Source organism: Pungitius pungitius, chromosome 3, assembly GCF_949316345.1.
Source record: "Pungitius pungitius chromosome 3, fPunPun2.1, whole genome shotgun sequence".
Taxonomy (NCBI): Eukaryota; Metazoa; Chordata; class Actinopteri; order Perciformes; family Gasterosteidae; genus Pungitius; species Pungitius pungitius.
Window position 1 is genome coordinate 5,944,599 of NC_084902.1, and position 16,751 is coordinate 5,961,349.

The 16,751-nt window shown below is 46.3% G+C and overlaps 1 protein-coding gene across 2 annotated transcripts in view; it reads left to right on the top strand.

Moving 5' to 3' along the window:
- Positions 1–16,751, top strand: part of hip1 (huntingtin interacting protein 1) — a 34,440-nt gene continuing 17,689 nt past the window's right edge. The window contains exon 1 of one of the 2 annotated variants that reach the window (XM_037460432.2): positions 1–362. In XM_037460432.2, the coding sequence (XP_037316329.2) occupies positions 243–362 (120 nt within the window). In that variant the 5' untranslated portion in view covers positions 1–242. Of the gene's footprint in view, positions 363–5,649; positions 6,150–16,751 lie in introns of those variants that run through there. The other variant, XM_062561118.1, reaches the window with a different exon arrangement.

A 16,751-nucleotide genomic window follows, 5' to 3' on the forward strand; every position in this document is an offset into this window, starting at 1 on the left:
CTCCCTCCAGCCAGGGCTCGTTTCACGCTCGTGCCGTTCGGACCGCTCCTGTCATCAGAGAGGACAGATGACCCGACGGGGCGACGAGTCCGGCGCGGCGTGGACTGCTGCCCGCCATAGTTAGCACGGCGTTTATTTCTCATTTATTGTTTTGTATTAAAGTCCAGTCCGTTTATCGGCTGAAACTTGTGTTTTTTTTTTGTTTTCCGCTGCTGCTGTTGGGGGAAGAAAAAAACGCGACAATGGATCGAGTTAAGAGCTCCATGCAGCAAGTACCCAACGCGATCCCCAAAGTGATCCGACGGACTACCGGAGCGGCCAACAGCCTGGAGCTGGAGAAGGAGACCTTCGAGAGAGGGCAGGTACGGTCGCATCGGGATTTCCTTTGATATGTTTGGCGTGGGATGAGGATCCCGGCTCGCGTTGGTCTGGGGATACTCGCCTTCACCCCGTAAATTAAACCGCGTCCACTGGGAGGTGTTTGACGTGGACACAGGAGCTCGGGAACTATGAAGGGAACCACGCATTGTTAGGAAGCGCTTCTGGATTCCTCACTGTTCCCTTCGTTGACGATCACCAGATGATGGGACGCGTTCAGTGTGTCGCTCTCCTTGTGATCAGCCAGAGATACGAACCGCACAACACGAAGGGCTGTTGGAATGTAGGTCAAAGGCCCTTTTTTTGAATTGAGATAACTGAGCCTCATCTGCTGCACAGAGCGGAGTGGAGCTGTGTGGAGACACGTGTATGACAGGCTGTCAGTGCCCTCAGGAGGCCCTCGAGGCAGGAGAAGAAGATGGGACGATGAGATCCAAATTGGATGCATGCAGTGATTTCTCTTTGTTTATTTTGATCTTTCTCTCACGGCCTCTGATGAATGTTGAACGCCTGTCTAGTGCTTTCCAAGTGAGCGTACTGTTTGTATGTTGGTATGTATGCATGTATGTATGTAGGCTGTGGTCAGGCTGTGGAGGCTGCTGCTTCCTGCCCTGGTGGTCTCCCCCTTCCTTCTTCCCCCCCAGACCACGCACAAGGGAGGGAAAGGGGGCGGAAAGTAGGTCAGATCAAGACAGGACGGCACTAACTGCCACAAAGTGGCTTCTTCTCCCGTGTTACAGTGGGCTGCTGAAGCTGGACACTTCTGTATTTGTCGACTCCGCGTCCGGGTCGTTTTGCACGAGAGTTTTCCGTCCCTTCCCTCGGTCCCCTCGCCGCCGTCCCATCTGGGACATTAGCACCGGGGATTAGAGGCCGACGGGACGCGTGCATGGCTTTAAGTGTCCCGAGCATGGTCACTGGGTCACCGCCATGCTCCTGAGATCACACCCCCCCCCCCCTGGAAGTGTGTCAAGGCAGTGTGGTCTCCAGGGTCACAGCGTAATCCGTGGGAAATGAGCAGGAATTGAGCTGTTATTTTTTTTTAAATGAAGCTCGTTGATCAGTTCACTGCTAACGTTGTAAAGCTACAAATCAACGCTCAAACACGTCCACCCTGTTTTTTGTTGATACCAACGGTGCCAATTCTGTAATGCCGGGGCATGTCATCGAGTCACTGACCAGGATTTTTGTTGATTTATTTGTTATACTTTATTTTCCCGTGAGGTTGATTTTTGACTTGGGGATCCACAGCCATGCAGGAATCAATGAATCTGCTGTCTACTTTTCAGGGGATCAGCAAGAGATAATCTCATCTGATCTGTTGCGCTCTAAAGCTGCGTGAATCTGCTGGGTGGCTGCTTTTCACCTCCTGTCCTGCTTTCAGATGCAAAGCAAAGTAAATGCTAAAAGCTCCTATCAATGAGCCCATATTAAGAAGGAAGTTCCTCCACGCAGCAACCTCCGAAACGTTTTTTTTCATCGTTGTTGTAATTTGTTGCCCTCGATAATCGAGACTCTCCAGTTGCCTGCAGTGGCATGCCCATATGCGCTGAAGACCAATGTAGGCCGAAGTAGAGTGAAACACATATTCTGAGAAGCGCTCGTCTGTCTCTCCGTTGAGTCGGGTAAACAACCAGGGCGTGTTCAAAATCCTCTCTGTCGTACTGTCCACACAAGGGTTATAAAAAAAAAACAGGGCCGGAGGATAGCACACAGCGCTTGTTTTTAATGACATGTTTTGCCTCGTAATAGCAGCTGACTCTTTAATTCCGAGTTTAGGGGAGATTTAATCTTTGGTTTGCCTCGAGCAAACTTAATGGGATGTTTTGGGTTTTTCTATTGTGTCCTCAATAGCAGAAAATAAACCAAAAAGTAAATGACAAGTTGGTTCTAAACACCAAAGTGGAATAAGCTTTACAGAAAGGCCTCGAAATGTCACAGATGCCTCCTCAGAGCTGCCAGTGGCCAGGAGGGGTTTTTCCCTTTTGGAAGCGGGTGGAGGTGGTAATCTGTGCACACGTATGAACCGTGATGAGGGCTTATGGAAAACGTCTGGGGCACCAGTTCCTCAGCTTGGACAGCGAGAGCCCTTTAGTGTCACCACATCCAATGTTACATAACGGTGTCGCGACAAAACATGCTCCTATCTCATCTATAGCTCAACGGTCCGTGTGGTCAAGGTCGCATCTGTTTTTCTGATCATCAGAATATCATCAGTTTCTTTTTAAACTGTTTACTTACTTTTAGCTTTATATCTTGACCATTTATCAATCTTCGGTCAATGAACATATTTCTAATCCGTTATTAAAACCTCTCCACATAGCTCCTAGTAAGCTGCAGATGTATTCCTGGTGTACAGTATGTGTGGACATGCATTAATGGACCCTGATAGCTGTGGAATTCAGGGGAGGAGTGGGGCCACTGGGCACAAGCAAGACTCAGCAGGGCCGACGTGGACGAGAAATATCAAATCAGTCCCTCTCTCGGGCTTGTCTTTGCCGTGTCGTTTTTCCCGCCATTTGCTCATTGTCTTGAGTCTTCCTTCGGTCCCCTTTTCACATCCTGCATTCCAGAATGCAGGGAAGTCATGGACGGGATATCTGCGTGCATGCAGCACACACACACGCACACGCACACACACACACACACACACACACACATACAGGCATGAGAGCGAGACCATTAAAAGCACCGAGGCAGCAGAAACAGCAGGCGGCGGGTTTGTGGCCTCGTTGCACTGACTGACTGGCTGTAGAATAACAGAGCTGGACATGAGTGACAGGTCAGTAAGTGGAACAAAGTGCACCCATGAGTTCCTGGCGGCATTAACAATGGCTTTGGTTCTCAGATTGTTTGGGAGTCCTCGTCTGTGTTTCACGGCACGGCAAAACGGAAAGGCAGAGGGACGGAGATGGAGTGACGCTTTTTGATTCACGCGCAGCAAAGGTCAAAAGTCAGTCTGAAGCCCACGTCATTGCTGTAAGCGCGTGGTATGCAAATTAGCCTCACTCAATGTGAGAGGCCTCATTTTAAATAGTCATCAAATGAAAGACAGTCCTAACCCACGCAACAGTATATTATTTATTATTATGCTGCTATGCTATGCTATACTATACTATTATGCTATTCAGGCTGGGTGATACAAGTGGAAAACATTGCAAACACTATATAATCAAAAAGGTAATCAAAATGACTCTCAATCAGTTTTTTTCAATGATGTAACGTAAAACGTTTTAAATGACTGGTTTAGAACCTTTCATTTGTACAACAGGGGTTCCCATAAAAACGATACGATCATAATACTCCTTCGTACTAATCATCCCAACGTAACACTGTTGTTACAAGTCAATACAACATACAAACATACAAAAAATCAACACAAAGGGAAAAGTGTGTTGTTGCGAGCTAAAAGAAGCACAAAGAACCAAAAATAATCTGCCAAATCTGTAAAATGTGGATAGGGAGATGCTGATGATGCGATGACGTAATGTGAAGTTTTGAAGGCGTTTTGGGGCGAGTGAGAAGCCACGCAGAGACCGAGTGGGACTGATGTATGTGAGAAATGTTCTGTGAGGCTGATCTCCTCCCCCCCCCCCCTCCGGCCCCCCAACGAGGGGCCCACGCCGTACCAGGAAGTGAAGAGACTCGATGGAAAAGGGACGGCATTGTCTGGAGTCAGACGTTTATGTTGTGTGGCCCCCGTTGGTATAATGAGTAGCGTATTGATTATCGTGGCTGGGCCGGTCTCTGCCAATCAGCTGATGTGCCCGTACTGTATAGCGAATCTTTGTTTTAAAACGGTGGCCTGGATATAGTAATGTAACCTGTGGGCACATTGTTTCTGATGAGCTCCACATGCAGGATTCTGTTTGGGTAGTCCACCGAAAACTATCGCAATGTTAACACATGATGTATTGAATTGCTACTCTGTATATTAAACATCAGTACATTTCCAATTGATTGAAACATGCACTCTGGCCACTTTATCAGATACATGACCTTTGAAACCGTGCAGCAGCTCTACCGCATATCACAAATTACGTGCTATATTTGCATTGTCAGTTTGCAGCAATCAGTGGTGGTGTTGTACTGAAATGCAAGATTTTAGCATTTTGAAGCTTGTCCCCTATATATGCATGACTGAGCATGTGATACAGCAACCCTGAGCTCTTGTGAGCGTTTGTCCCAACTGTCCGTCCAAATCCACGTCTTTTTGCACATTCAGCGTATATACTGCAGGGGAAAGAGAAATAACTGATGATGTGGGTGATGGTTACAAAAGCCCCCCCCCCCCCCCCTTCACAAGGAGAACAGTGTCTCTTAGAGGCGAAGGAGGCGTCGGGCCCTTCTGTCTGGGTCCACATTTACTGACCCTGTATTAAACCAAATCGCTGAATAAGTGTTCTAAGAGCTGTAATGAAAGTTAGAAACAAACATGCAAGGAGAGAACTCAAGCTCTAACTGAGTTAGGTATGATTTGTCAAGAAACATTCAGCCATTAATGAATTACTTGTTGTTATGTGCACGTGTGAACCTCCTGCATGTCAGAATGTCTTCTGTGGCAGCCGCGTACTTCAAACCGTGAACACAAGCTCAACTCTGTATTGAGGAAAGCGGACCCTGGAGGACACTCTCAGAGAAACCAGATGGGGGCATCAGCCACCTAGAATTGCTCTCATGGTTGAAGTCGCGCCCCCCCCCCCTTCCCTTTTTTCTATGAAACTTATTTCAAGGCTTAATTGCAAACACACTCGCATGAAAACAATGATGATTCACATCTAAAAGTTCAATCTTCGCTTACTGTCACTGTTGAGCATTTCTGTTGAATTCTTGCTTTTAGTGTTTTATAACAATGGTGGCCGCGGCTTATATGCGTCTTAAATTGTGTTTTAATGGCCCACTGAGCAGGGGGGGGGGGCAGACGGCTTCCTTGCAAATGGCCCTTTAATGAATGGCTGTTTACATCCCCACCCCAAGGAACCTCCCAGAAGATGTTTGCTTGATTACTTACTTATTGAACCCCCCCAACCCCCTCCCCTACTGCTGCAGGTCAGAGGAACCACTCAAAAGATAGAACAATGATGATCATAAAAAGGGGCCCACATCGGAAATGCAGCTGTTTCCCCGAGATCACCCCCACTTACAGGGACCCCGCTTCGGTCCCCGAGCCCTAGCTTGGGCCCCACCGGGGTCCTAAGCACATCCCCTTCTCTGCGGGCTGCGCGCTACTATTGTCCAACAGCAGAGCGGGCTGTTTGCGCAAAATAAAAGGTATCCCACAATCCTCTGGACTCAGCCGCCATGTGGGCCGATGCGCACGGGTGGGGGTGGGCGGTGTGGAGCCTAAACGAGCGGCTTATCAGCGGGAGTCCGCTCTCCGGTAGCCCCGCGTCCGGTAGTCCTCTGTCCGGTTGTCCTTTCCGATAAGGGAGATAAGTAGGGCTCAGCGGAAGGAGAAAACAAAAAGGAGACGGGAGGGAAGGACGCAAGGAAAGAAAGAAAGAAAGAAGGAAGGATAGGCGAGCGTTTTAATACCAAATCGGGACACATGTTGAGCTAACGCCCCCCCCCCTCCTCCTCCTCCTCCTCCTCTTCCTCCCCCTCCTCCTCTCCCTCTTACCCCCTCCCCTCCATACTTCTCCCAAATGCATCTGTTGCCTCGATCGCTTTCCCGTTTCCGATCCCTCCGCGGCCGGGTGCAGCGGGTCTCCTCTCCCGCTCCACCGTGAGGATCCCTCCGCCCCGCGACCACCATGGACCTCAGTAAAATAGTAAGTGGTAAAAGTTTTTTGGTTGTTGTTGAGTTTGATTGAAACGAAGGATAAGGGCAGGACGAACAAACGTGTTTTTATGAGGAGGTGTTGACCGAGACGTCCCGTTGCCCCCCCCCCTAACACACACACACACACGAGCTTTTTGCGCGATAACGTGCAAGCTGGTTGTTGTGTACCAGGTAGTGCGCACTCGTGGGCAGTTGTGTGTGTGTTGTTTTGTTTTTGTGGTGGTGAAGAGGCCGTGAAACGGGGTCCTTGAAGAAGCACCTCGGGGTCCCACATTAATGGAGGAGCCGTTTGAATGCACCTTCATCTGTGGAGATGCCATGTCCCTCTTGCACGTGTAACAACACTGTCCAACAAGGCCATTAAAAGAACCAGTGCTGTGGACACTTGCATCCACGCAGCTTTTAACTGAGTCCGTTGTAGGGTCCGAGACGTGTCCGAGGTCTGTCCTCTGTGGCTCGGTGTCCAGCTGCAGGTCGGGGGAGAAAAAAAAGCTCCGCCGTGTGCCGTGAATGTCAATGACGGCTTGCATTGATGCCCCGTTGGATGCAAACCTTGAAGACCAGAGTGTGTCTTTGTGTCACTATCCGTGTGTTGCACAAATTTAAAGGGACACGGCGTGAATTCAAAGTCGAGCCGGATGGTAAATCACAAGCAGTACTAACGATCGTTTACACTGTGTATGGAGAACTAACCGTTTCAGATTGTGTGTGTGCGTACACACATGTATGTATATGTCTTTGCTGTGAATGAGGCGATGAAGGCCAGCGTGTCCCGCGTGAGCAGGTACCCATAAGCCCCAGCGACAAGCCTGGCCTTTCACTGCCCACATGGACTGACTGACGGACGGACGGATGGATGGACTTTTAGCCCTCGTATAGTAGGTGTGGGGGAGGGCGGGTGATGAAAGCACACCCGGACCTCTCTTTTTCAATTATCCACCTCTCAGGAAGGCCCTGAGGAGTTTGGATTGAAGGACACAGTAAACATGCGCAGTAGAACATGTATGAGGAGGGTCAGGATCCAGTCATTCTCCTTTGATAAGCGGAACAGGAAAAATCCTTCTGATCACAGAAATGCATCACAGCTGCACACACAAAGTCAGTCTGGGGGGGGGGGGGGCACAGACATGGCAACGGGGGAATATCTCCTCCACTGGATCTCCGTTCGGTTGCACTTGACAGCTTGTTTAAGACAAACCTTTTTGACGTTATGGGAAAACTGTTCTGCTTGGATGCTGCTGTTATTGTTTTGAGCTGTTTAGCATTTAGTGAGACCGAGTCGCACAAAAACAAACGTCCGGGTTGGTGCAAGACTCGTCAGCCATAGCGGACTCTACATTCCCAAACTGCTGGAAGAGAGATTTTTGAGTAACTAGATTTCACAAAAAGAGCATATTGTTTTTTTTTTACGAGTTGTGTCATGTTGAAATGATGCTGAAATATCTGCTCTGATGTCAGATAAACGGTCATTTTATTGTGTCATTGCAGTGACTGCTGATGCTGATACTTCTGATTCTATCCAATAGGGCTCTCTGAAGGCAGTTCACAGGTTATTATAATTTGGGCTACAATAAGGAAACAAATGAACGACGGTCTGCATCGGACATCTTTATTCTTATTTTTGATTCTGGTACTTTGTGTACAAAGGACTCAGCTGTCTGACACCTATTTCTGCCTCACACGTCTCTTCAGTCACGTCTCCAGCGATGCACGGCGAACAAATTGAGCTGGCAGCTGCCACTCAAAGGCTGCGGCGCTTCTAAAAAATAAAAAAAATGTTCTGCCGAAGGAGCTTTTCTGTCGCGGAGCGATTTAATTGGGGGACGCATCACAACGCGAGCTGTCGACACATACAGTCCTTCAGGAGAACGCAACCCCCCCCCACACGTATACTACAAGCATGGACTGATGTCCATGCGTGGCTCGCTGTAACGAGCGAGTGGGCGGGACAGATGTTCCTTTCATAATGTGTCGTCATGACATCACCGGCTCCTTCACACAAGACTACAGAAAGCCATCCCGTTAGGAGGGGCTCATAAACCTGCCGTGGGGGTGTTGGCCTGCGGGTTTAATTGTGTGTGTGTGTGTGTGTGTGTGTGTGTGTACCAGCTGCGGCCCCTCCTGTAACAGAAGCCCCGGTGCTCTGAGGTCCCACATCGCAAATATCCTGAAGCTCTTATGTTTTTATCTTTTTAATGGGCTTTTTAATGACAGTGTCATCCCCACTGGGGCTTAACCCGCGTCACCAAAAAGCCTCAGTTGTTAAAGAGGTGGAAGATGCCCCGTGCGTTCTGTCCCGATAGCAGACGGTTGAAAAGTCATTGCAGCCCGTCGACCTTTGTGATCTCGATGAGACGACTGGACTCCGTGCCAACGTAGCTGGGCCGGTTTTCACGGGCCGCTCACCAGCCGCACTGTTGATTTGCGATGCAGATGTGTTCGCCGGCTGTTACAGCGTGACCTGTGTGACTTTGTGGTTTTTGCTTCACCCCGGCGTGCTCCCCTGAACACAAGAAGAATGAGCCTCTCTGGAAAAAAAGAAAAAAAAAAAAAAAAAAGAACAACTTTTCCACTTTCCTCTGTGCTTTTCAAGAGGTGTGGAGTGAGTGTTGCGTGAGGGCGGATGTTCGTGTCAGATGCAACACGTAAAATGGTCCTTAAACAAGCAACACAGAAGGCTCTGTTCAGAGGAGTGACCTTTGCAACCGGGTGGAGTCACTTTTGGAAAAATGTTTGGGCCCAAAAGTCATTTCCATTCAGTTGCAGATTTTTTTTTTCTCTTTTTTTTTTTTCTTCTTTTTTCTTGCGTTTGTCAAAAGTGCCATTTCACGCACTTATTGTCTGTTATGTTATGAAACGGCCACGGATTTTTGTCCTTTTCCGTGGTCAAACCTTCCTTTTTAGCCTGCGCCCCTGCAAAGACACAAGCAACACTGACCGTAAAGGCCAAACGGGGTCGTTTGTGAACCTGTAAACTGCAGGTATGGTAAAACACAGAATACTGCACTAATAAAGAAACATCAATGCTGCTGTCTATTTCTGTATTAACAATTAGATGTAATCAGTGCATCAGAATAGTGGCTCTTCTGATGAACCCATACTGCATTATCACCCTCTCCTCTTTTGCATTTTACCATCCGTTTTTTTATTTCAATTTTTTTTTTTTAAATATTGTGGTTTTGCTTTCACCGGTGCAGTTTTGTGCAGCATTAGGCAACAGCTCTGAGTGAAACTACCCGATAGAAATACCAGAGATAGATTTTTTTTAGCATTCAGCAGCTAAAGAGACACGTGTTTCCTTTAGGAGATAAGGGAGATCCAAAGATTTAAGAGGAAAGTTAATGTGGGATGTGTGTCGACTCCAAATGAATGCTTGTGTTACTTTTGAGTGGTTCGTCCGCTGCAGACATGGACATAGCAACCATTAGCCAAGTTCACTTAAATGCCACCCTGTAGATCATTTCCATTCATTTTGAGGAGATCTTTCAGTGACCTCACCTCATTCCCATATCTGGGCAACTGCTTCAGCAAGTCCTATTCTACTGACGACTGACGACCTGTGTTAGAACGGTGAACGGAGTTGCTGTGAGCCGGGGGTTTTCCTTGAAAGACACCTGGTCGTCTGGCAGGAAACGCGTGGGGGTGGGGGGGGGGGTTGGGTGGTGACTGGCTCGTCTCAGGCGCAGTCTGGGTTGACCGAAGGTGGGAGGAGCTGGGCATTTTTCAGCAGGCAGGAAATGGGCAGTGCCGTGTGTGCCAAGACAGGAAGTCTGACTGAGCGCCCGTTCCCTTCCTCCCCTTCACGAGCACCCCCACCCCGCTGCACCTCAGCATCACCGTGCCGCTGGGTTGACAGGCAGCCATGCATATATTTCTCTCTTTTTTTTTTCATTCCTCCCTCCATCCCCTCGCTGCATGTACCCGCACCCCCTCCTGACTGTGCAGCCGCCGGACCAGTCTCAGCAGCAGCAGCAGCAGCTTTGCCACCTGCCGCCGTGATGTGGCATCCATATTTACCCCTCAAAGCACACCAAGGTGTGAAAAGCCCTCTGTTGCATGGAAAAGTGGAATCGGAATAATTTATAAACAGATGAAGGCCGAATGTCACGAAAACCTGAGAGGAATTGCATGTCGTGGCCCCCAGTTGGTTTTTAGAGAGTTTTCAAAGATAACAAGTAATGTTGAGGACTCTTGCGTACAGTAAAAGTATTTAGTTTTTAAAATGCAGTCTGTGAGTCTTCATTAGGATAAGTGCAGAACAAAAAAATACCGTCAGGGCCTCTACGATCACAGGATACACTTGCAGGTTTCCATTTAGAGGGAATAGGAATGTTTCCTGGTGTGTTTGCAGCTTGTAGGAACTCTATCCTCAAATGTCTGTGCCGAACCTATCCTCAAATGTCTGTGCCGAACCTTTCTTTGCCAAACTGTGCTTTTCGGAACTACAACTACAACTACAAGTATACAAGGAGAATACAGCTGACCTGCTTAGTTCCCACGGTCTAAATAAAGGCTTCGTTTTTTTTTCTTGCTTTTTTTCTCTCCCGATGCAGTCGATACATTCAAATAACCAGTGTATTTAAAACACGTTGAGTTTACAACTATTAAACTCTAACACGTACAGAAACTCTTCACATTGCAGATGTTGGAACCATTGAATATTTATCATTTTTCGTCAACTCTCTATTTGATCAATGGACTCATCGTTTCAACTCCAGTTCAAAAACATAATAGATATTTGCATTGGTGTGCGACATGTTTCATCATCACCTAAGAAGATAGCAATCAGAATGTATAATCTGGTAATTATTTGCAGCCTACCACGCGTCCTCCTCACCCTAGACCCCAAACACCAGGTGGTCATATCATTATAGCACTAAAATCCCCCACCTCCTGCGTAAGAGCGCTGTCTTATCTCAGCCCGCGACGCGGGGACGGATCTCCGGGCCTAACCCGGGAAATCGAATTGCCGAGGCATGGCGTCGATCACGCGTCAATCACGCGTCCCTTGCGAAACGGTGGTGGTATCGCGAGTCGAGGAGCGAGGCCCGTTTCACTCAGCAGGCAGAAAGGTGCTTCCTCTCTCTGGACGCTGCGGTGGACACAGCCGGGCTACGATCAGCATACCAATGCCCCGCTTTCCACTGAAGAGGCCGACTGGGGTTGGCCAGGCTCGACTTGACGTGCTTTCAACGTTGAATCAAATAACACTTTGTCCGATCCCAAAGCCGTGGAGAGAGAGAGAGAAAAGGGGAGTTTTTGTGTGAGTAATTGGTTGAATCATTACTATGGACGTAGTGTTGAAAACAAGGCGAGGCCCGAGCATGTCCTATCAGGAGGGAAGAAGTTGAGGTTTCTGAGCACATTCACCCATTTAAGATGGACTCCCTCAGGGCGCTTTCGCTCCTCCTCCCCCCCCCCCCTCCCCCCCAACCAGCTCCTCACCTGCGGTTTCTTTCCCCACCGCTGTGCCCAGTCAGCGCTCATAGGTCGCCAAGGCGTGGATGCCAGGAGTCTCAGGCAGCTGGCACCCTCATTCATCCCCAAGAGTACAAAGTCTCACTGTGGGCTAATTGGGTCATCCTCATGTGGTGCTTTCTCAATCAGCCATTGAGTATTTGGGTGTAAGTAAGAGGAAATACAAAAGAAGCTGAAATGTTTTTAAAACATTTTTTTTTTTTATCAGGTTCACGTTAAACGAGACATCAATAGAAAGCAACCGCTGATCCCAAACATGATGCGTTTTGTTTTCGTCTAGTGTCCTTTTTTTGTTGTTGCTGCGGGATCTTTGCATCGACGACAAAGGAAGATAACTGTGGCAGGAAAATACACAAAAGGCATTTCCCTCTATGGTAATGTAAAACAGATGCGGTCACGGTATAAAAACAATGTTTTTTGGCTGCGCTATACAGGGAATTATATTCCTCAAAAATACCCTCTGATAGAGAGTCAGGGCTGGGGGGGTAGAAACAGCCAGAATGTCCCAATAGTTGTACTACCACTCTCTGCACATGTCTTACTAAAAGTGAAATGTAACAATAACAAGACTCCGTTAAAAAATGTGCAGTAGATTTCCTTTTTAAATGATTTGTTTTATTTGCTTGGTAAGATCAGCATATCCAAATGAACCAACACTGTTTTGCCGATCCTTTCAGAACCGCAATTGACAACGTCGCTTGTTGTCCGTGTAAATAATTCTCCAAGTGCAACACTGTTGTTTGAAAGTGCCGGTACATGTTTGCTTGTGATTTGTTTTGATCGACACTGTAGTTTCTATATTGGTAAAAAAAAAACAGGAAGTGTAACGCCTCACAAACCAGATGCTCCAATTTAACCCTGAGCTTGTGGTCTCGATAGGAGGAAACGGACCGTAGCTCCGGCTGTACGGTCTTATTTCTGCTTCAGCGTGCACAGCCGGGACAGGGAGCGCTTAAGCCCTGCTGTGTTTGACCTTTACCGTGCACACACACACACACACACACACGGTCACACTCACAGCCGGAGTACTAGCTCAGGTTATGTGCCGATGCAGTAAGAAAGGTGTTGAACCTGTAGCTCCGGTGCTGATGTCTAATCATCATTGTGCATGTTTAAGGGCAGGAGGGGAAGCGTGGTCTGTTGTCATCATGTATACGACACACACACACACACACATGTACGCACTCTGCGGGGTCTCCTCGTCATCGGCAGGATGACCAGCGGAGCGCAGACGGGTGTGGATGACGTTGAAACAGGAGCCAGCAGCTCCGCATTCCTCCTCCCGGGCCTCACTTTGCTTCAGTGAAACACTGCTGTGGCTCCGTAGTAAATTAGATTTCTGGGGACACAAGACTCGTGTTGGACAACTTGCTGGTGACGAGTTCATTCAGGAGGATGCGGCCTATTGTCTTCTGTTTTTCAGGCAATAAATCAGAAACAGATTGTTTTCCTGCAACCCCAGTTTGTGATTTTTTTTTTGGGTGATTTTTATGATTTTAAGAATGTTTTTTGGTTTCAAAAAGAGTCGGTGACACCCGGTCGCTTATTTAAGTCGTGCAGAAGGACGCAGATGTTGTGGTCCGAGTTCTTCTTCCTCTTCCCCTACCGACTCGCTCCTACTCCTCGACTTTTAGTCCTGACAGCTCACATACTGGAAGCGGGGGGGGGAGCAGATTTCAGGGGGATCTGTGGGAAGTGAGATTATGAAGCCCTGACGTCCTCTATTGACGCAAGATGCCATGCGCAAGGGTCACGATTACCACGCAGACCATGGTGACAACACGCGTCAAGTGGCTTTATTCATATTCTATCTCAGCGTTTTTGGCTGAAGTTTTAGCTGTCATTTTTTCTCTCTTGTGCAACTTGATATGTCAGCCAGATGTCACTCCAGAACACCTTGTTTTGAAAAGCATCTGAAACGACTTAAACTCTCAAATAATGTGTGCTTGGAATTCGGGGCAAGAGCATTTTTCCATATTTTCTTCATCATACAGCTTTCCTGTTTTGGTGCCTTACACAACGATCAGAGAAACAAAGAAAAAAAGTTTGGGATTCTTTGTAGTTGTAGAGATGTCTGCTTTTAACTTTGTTAATTAATGACACTTGTCGGGTTACAGTATTTTGATATACAGTATATTGAGCTCACCGCTAATTGGTGTTAGCATAGCACTCCTGGGTCCTGATCACTTCCGATCAGCATCAGCCGTACTCTTTGTGAAAAATATATTTAAAAAGCAACTGTTAGCCATGCTAACATAATAAAAAGAAATCTTCAAATGCGGTAAACCTATCGGCTTCCCATCAACATGTTAGCACAGAGCTGCTAGCTTAGCTGCGAGCTACTAGCTTAGCTCTTTAACCCAGTGAACATTTTTTGGTTGAAAAGACGTTGAATCAACGTCTATGCCCGACGTTGAAAAGACGTTGCAAAATGGTTTAAAAGTGAAAGTTGTTTCAACGCCTATTCGTAGACGTTGAAAAGACGTCTATATTTAGACCGCATATCAACGTGATTTTTAATACGGTAAAATGTCGTCCTCTACTTTGTGCTATAGCATTATTTTATAGGTGTATAAAGAAATGACGTCCACATTTGTGCGTTTACCACCGATATTAAAAATCACGTTGAAAACGGGTCTAAACATAGACGTCTTTTCAACGTCTACGAATAGACGTTGAAACAACTTTCACTTTTAAACCAATTTTCAACGTCTTTTCAACGTCGGGTCATAGACGTCTTTTAAACGTCTTTTCAACGGATAACTTGCTCGCTGGAAAAGTACAAGTTACACACAATCAACTGTTGACAAGTTGTCAATCATGTCAACAGCCCTTAACAAGGACAACACAATTTGATTAATTTGTATTTATTCATATCAATATAACACTAAACAGTTTTCCTATACAAAACAGAATACAAAAATAAATTATATTTTGTGAAAATAAACTATGAAATTATAAGTGAAGCAACAACATGAACCAGTTAGTTTAGAATTTAGTGTTTGTAAACCATTTTTCTGAATCATTGGCACTTCATTTTCAGATTCTGGTTCTGGTTCTGAGTCACTCGAATTCGGATCGTATACCTGAAATCAGCTCCGTCTCCCTCATTGTCACTTCAATGATTCAGAATGTGCAGAACACCCCTCAGTTGCAGATTCCTCTAGTCAATAAGTTAATTCAATTCAATTCATTTTATTTTGTTCAACCCAAAATGAAAAATAAGCCTGAGGGAGCTTTACAGTCTGTAAACATGCAGCATCCTGTCCCGAAACCATCACATCGGCACAGATAAAACTCCCTTCAACTGGACAACACTTAAGGGTGAACAGTGGAGGAGTAAGTATGTACAGAAAGAACAACTTAAAGATGTACAGTACGTTCAATTCCTACAACAGAAATTATTCAAATATTCAGAGTTGTACACCAGGTGTAAGGCAGGACAACTGCAGGGACAAACTCCATCAGATGTAACCTCCATCCACAGGAAACCTGTGAGGAGGGAAGAACAAAGACTTTAGGGAAAAGGAAAAGTGTGTAATTTGGGTTTATAATGACAGTAATAAAAAAGTTTAATAATTATAACAGCAGCAGGTGTTTGAGAACCCTTATTTATAGATTGTTTACTTATGACATTATAAACCATTTATGGCATTTCTGGAGTAACATTTCCAGGTATATTACACAGTACCATACTTTACAATGTTGCTTTAAGCATGCTCCGAGCTAGCATGCTAACTAGCAAACGATCTGCGCTAACGCTAACTAGCTTACCAAAATAACAGTCTTTCCCGTATCGAGTGGGCAGCACAAGTAAAATAACTGGTTATAGTTCCAGGTGTGCTTCATTCAAACACTCACGTACTTACAGAGTATTGGGGCCGGTAGCCGTGGTTGTATCAGCCCGTTCACGTCGCTCTGCTCCCGGACACACTTCACCTCGCGCTGCACCCGGTGCAAGCGTCTAAGAACTTGCGCATGCGCGTTACAGATGTGATCAGAGTTACGTGTTTACAACTAATGTTTGAAACGGCCCGCATTATTTTGTCCTTAAAGCATATTGTTACGCCTCCTCTCCCGAGCCGGGGTGGCGGCCTAACAGACTCACACTCTGTATTTCCATATTCATGACGTTTTAAGAAAAATCTTAAATGCGTTGAAATCACGTCTTTGCGTAGACCAAATTTCGCCGACCAGTTCATTCATTATTATGATAATCTTAATGATATTATCGTCTCTCTTTCAACCTTACGTTACAACATGACACATCATCGAGAAATTTACCCGTTTTTAGCACGTTGATGTTTCGTGCACTTTTTCGCTTGTTAAAAAGACGTTGAAATGAGGTCTTAGACGTTCAGACCTCATTTCAACCCGATTTCAACCATATTTCAACGTTGAAATAACGTCTTGTGCTCACTGGGAAGTCTTGTTTAATGATAAAACTGACAGTTTCTTATTTAAAAAAAAAAAACTCACTGATAAATGTCTAATTGTGCGTCTGCAAGATATACCTCAAAAGTGTTTTCTGGCCAACCATTTTTAGTCCTCAGTAGATTTCTGCACCTCAGGCACTCCACTGATCGTCCACGTCTCATCGAGTCTGAACCTGAAGGCCGGGTTTTGGCTCAAGTGTGATTGTCTCATTGCCTCCTGTCTGTAATATACACCCTTTATATATATATTTATATTCTTCTTTCTTGATGTTGATGATTTAATAAGGACGTTTTGGTGTGAGGGCTTAAGATGAATGACAAACACAATTTCTCACAATGCACTTCACAACGCCCCGTCGCCGCTGTCTAATTTAAGGAAGTGACGTAAATCAGACACGCAAAGAGAGAAATGATGATGAGCGAATGAATAATGACAATTGGAAATTGAACATGTCATGTCATTCGTCTTGTTGTTCATTGTCTCACTGGCTCAATGTTATGCACCAACCGCTATGTTAAATTCCGTGTATGTCTAACAAATTTGGGCAATAAATGTTCCTGATTCCTAAATCCTCATGTCGCTTGATGAGACCGATGTTTGAGGAGCTCGAGCCTCTCAGCTGCTGCCTTGAATACTAACTCCGCAGAAAATAGGTCAATCGGGTTCCACTAAAAGA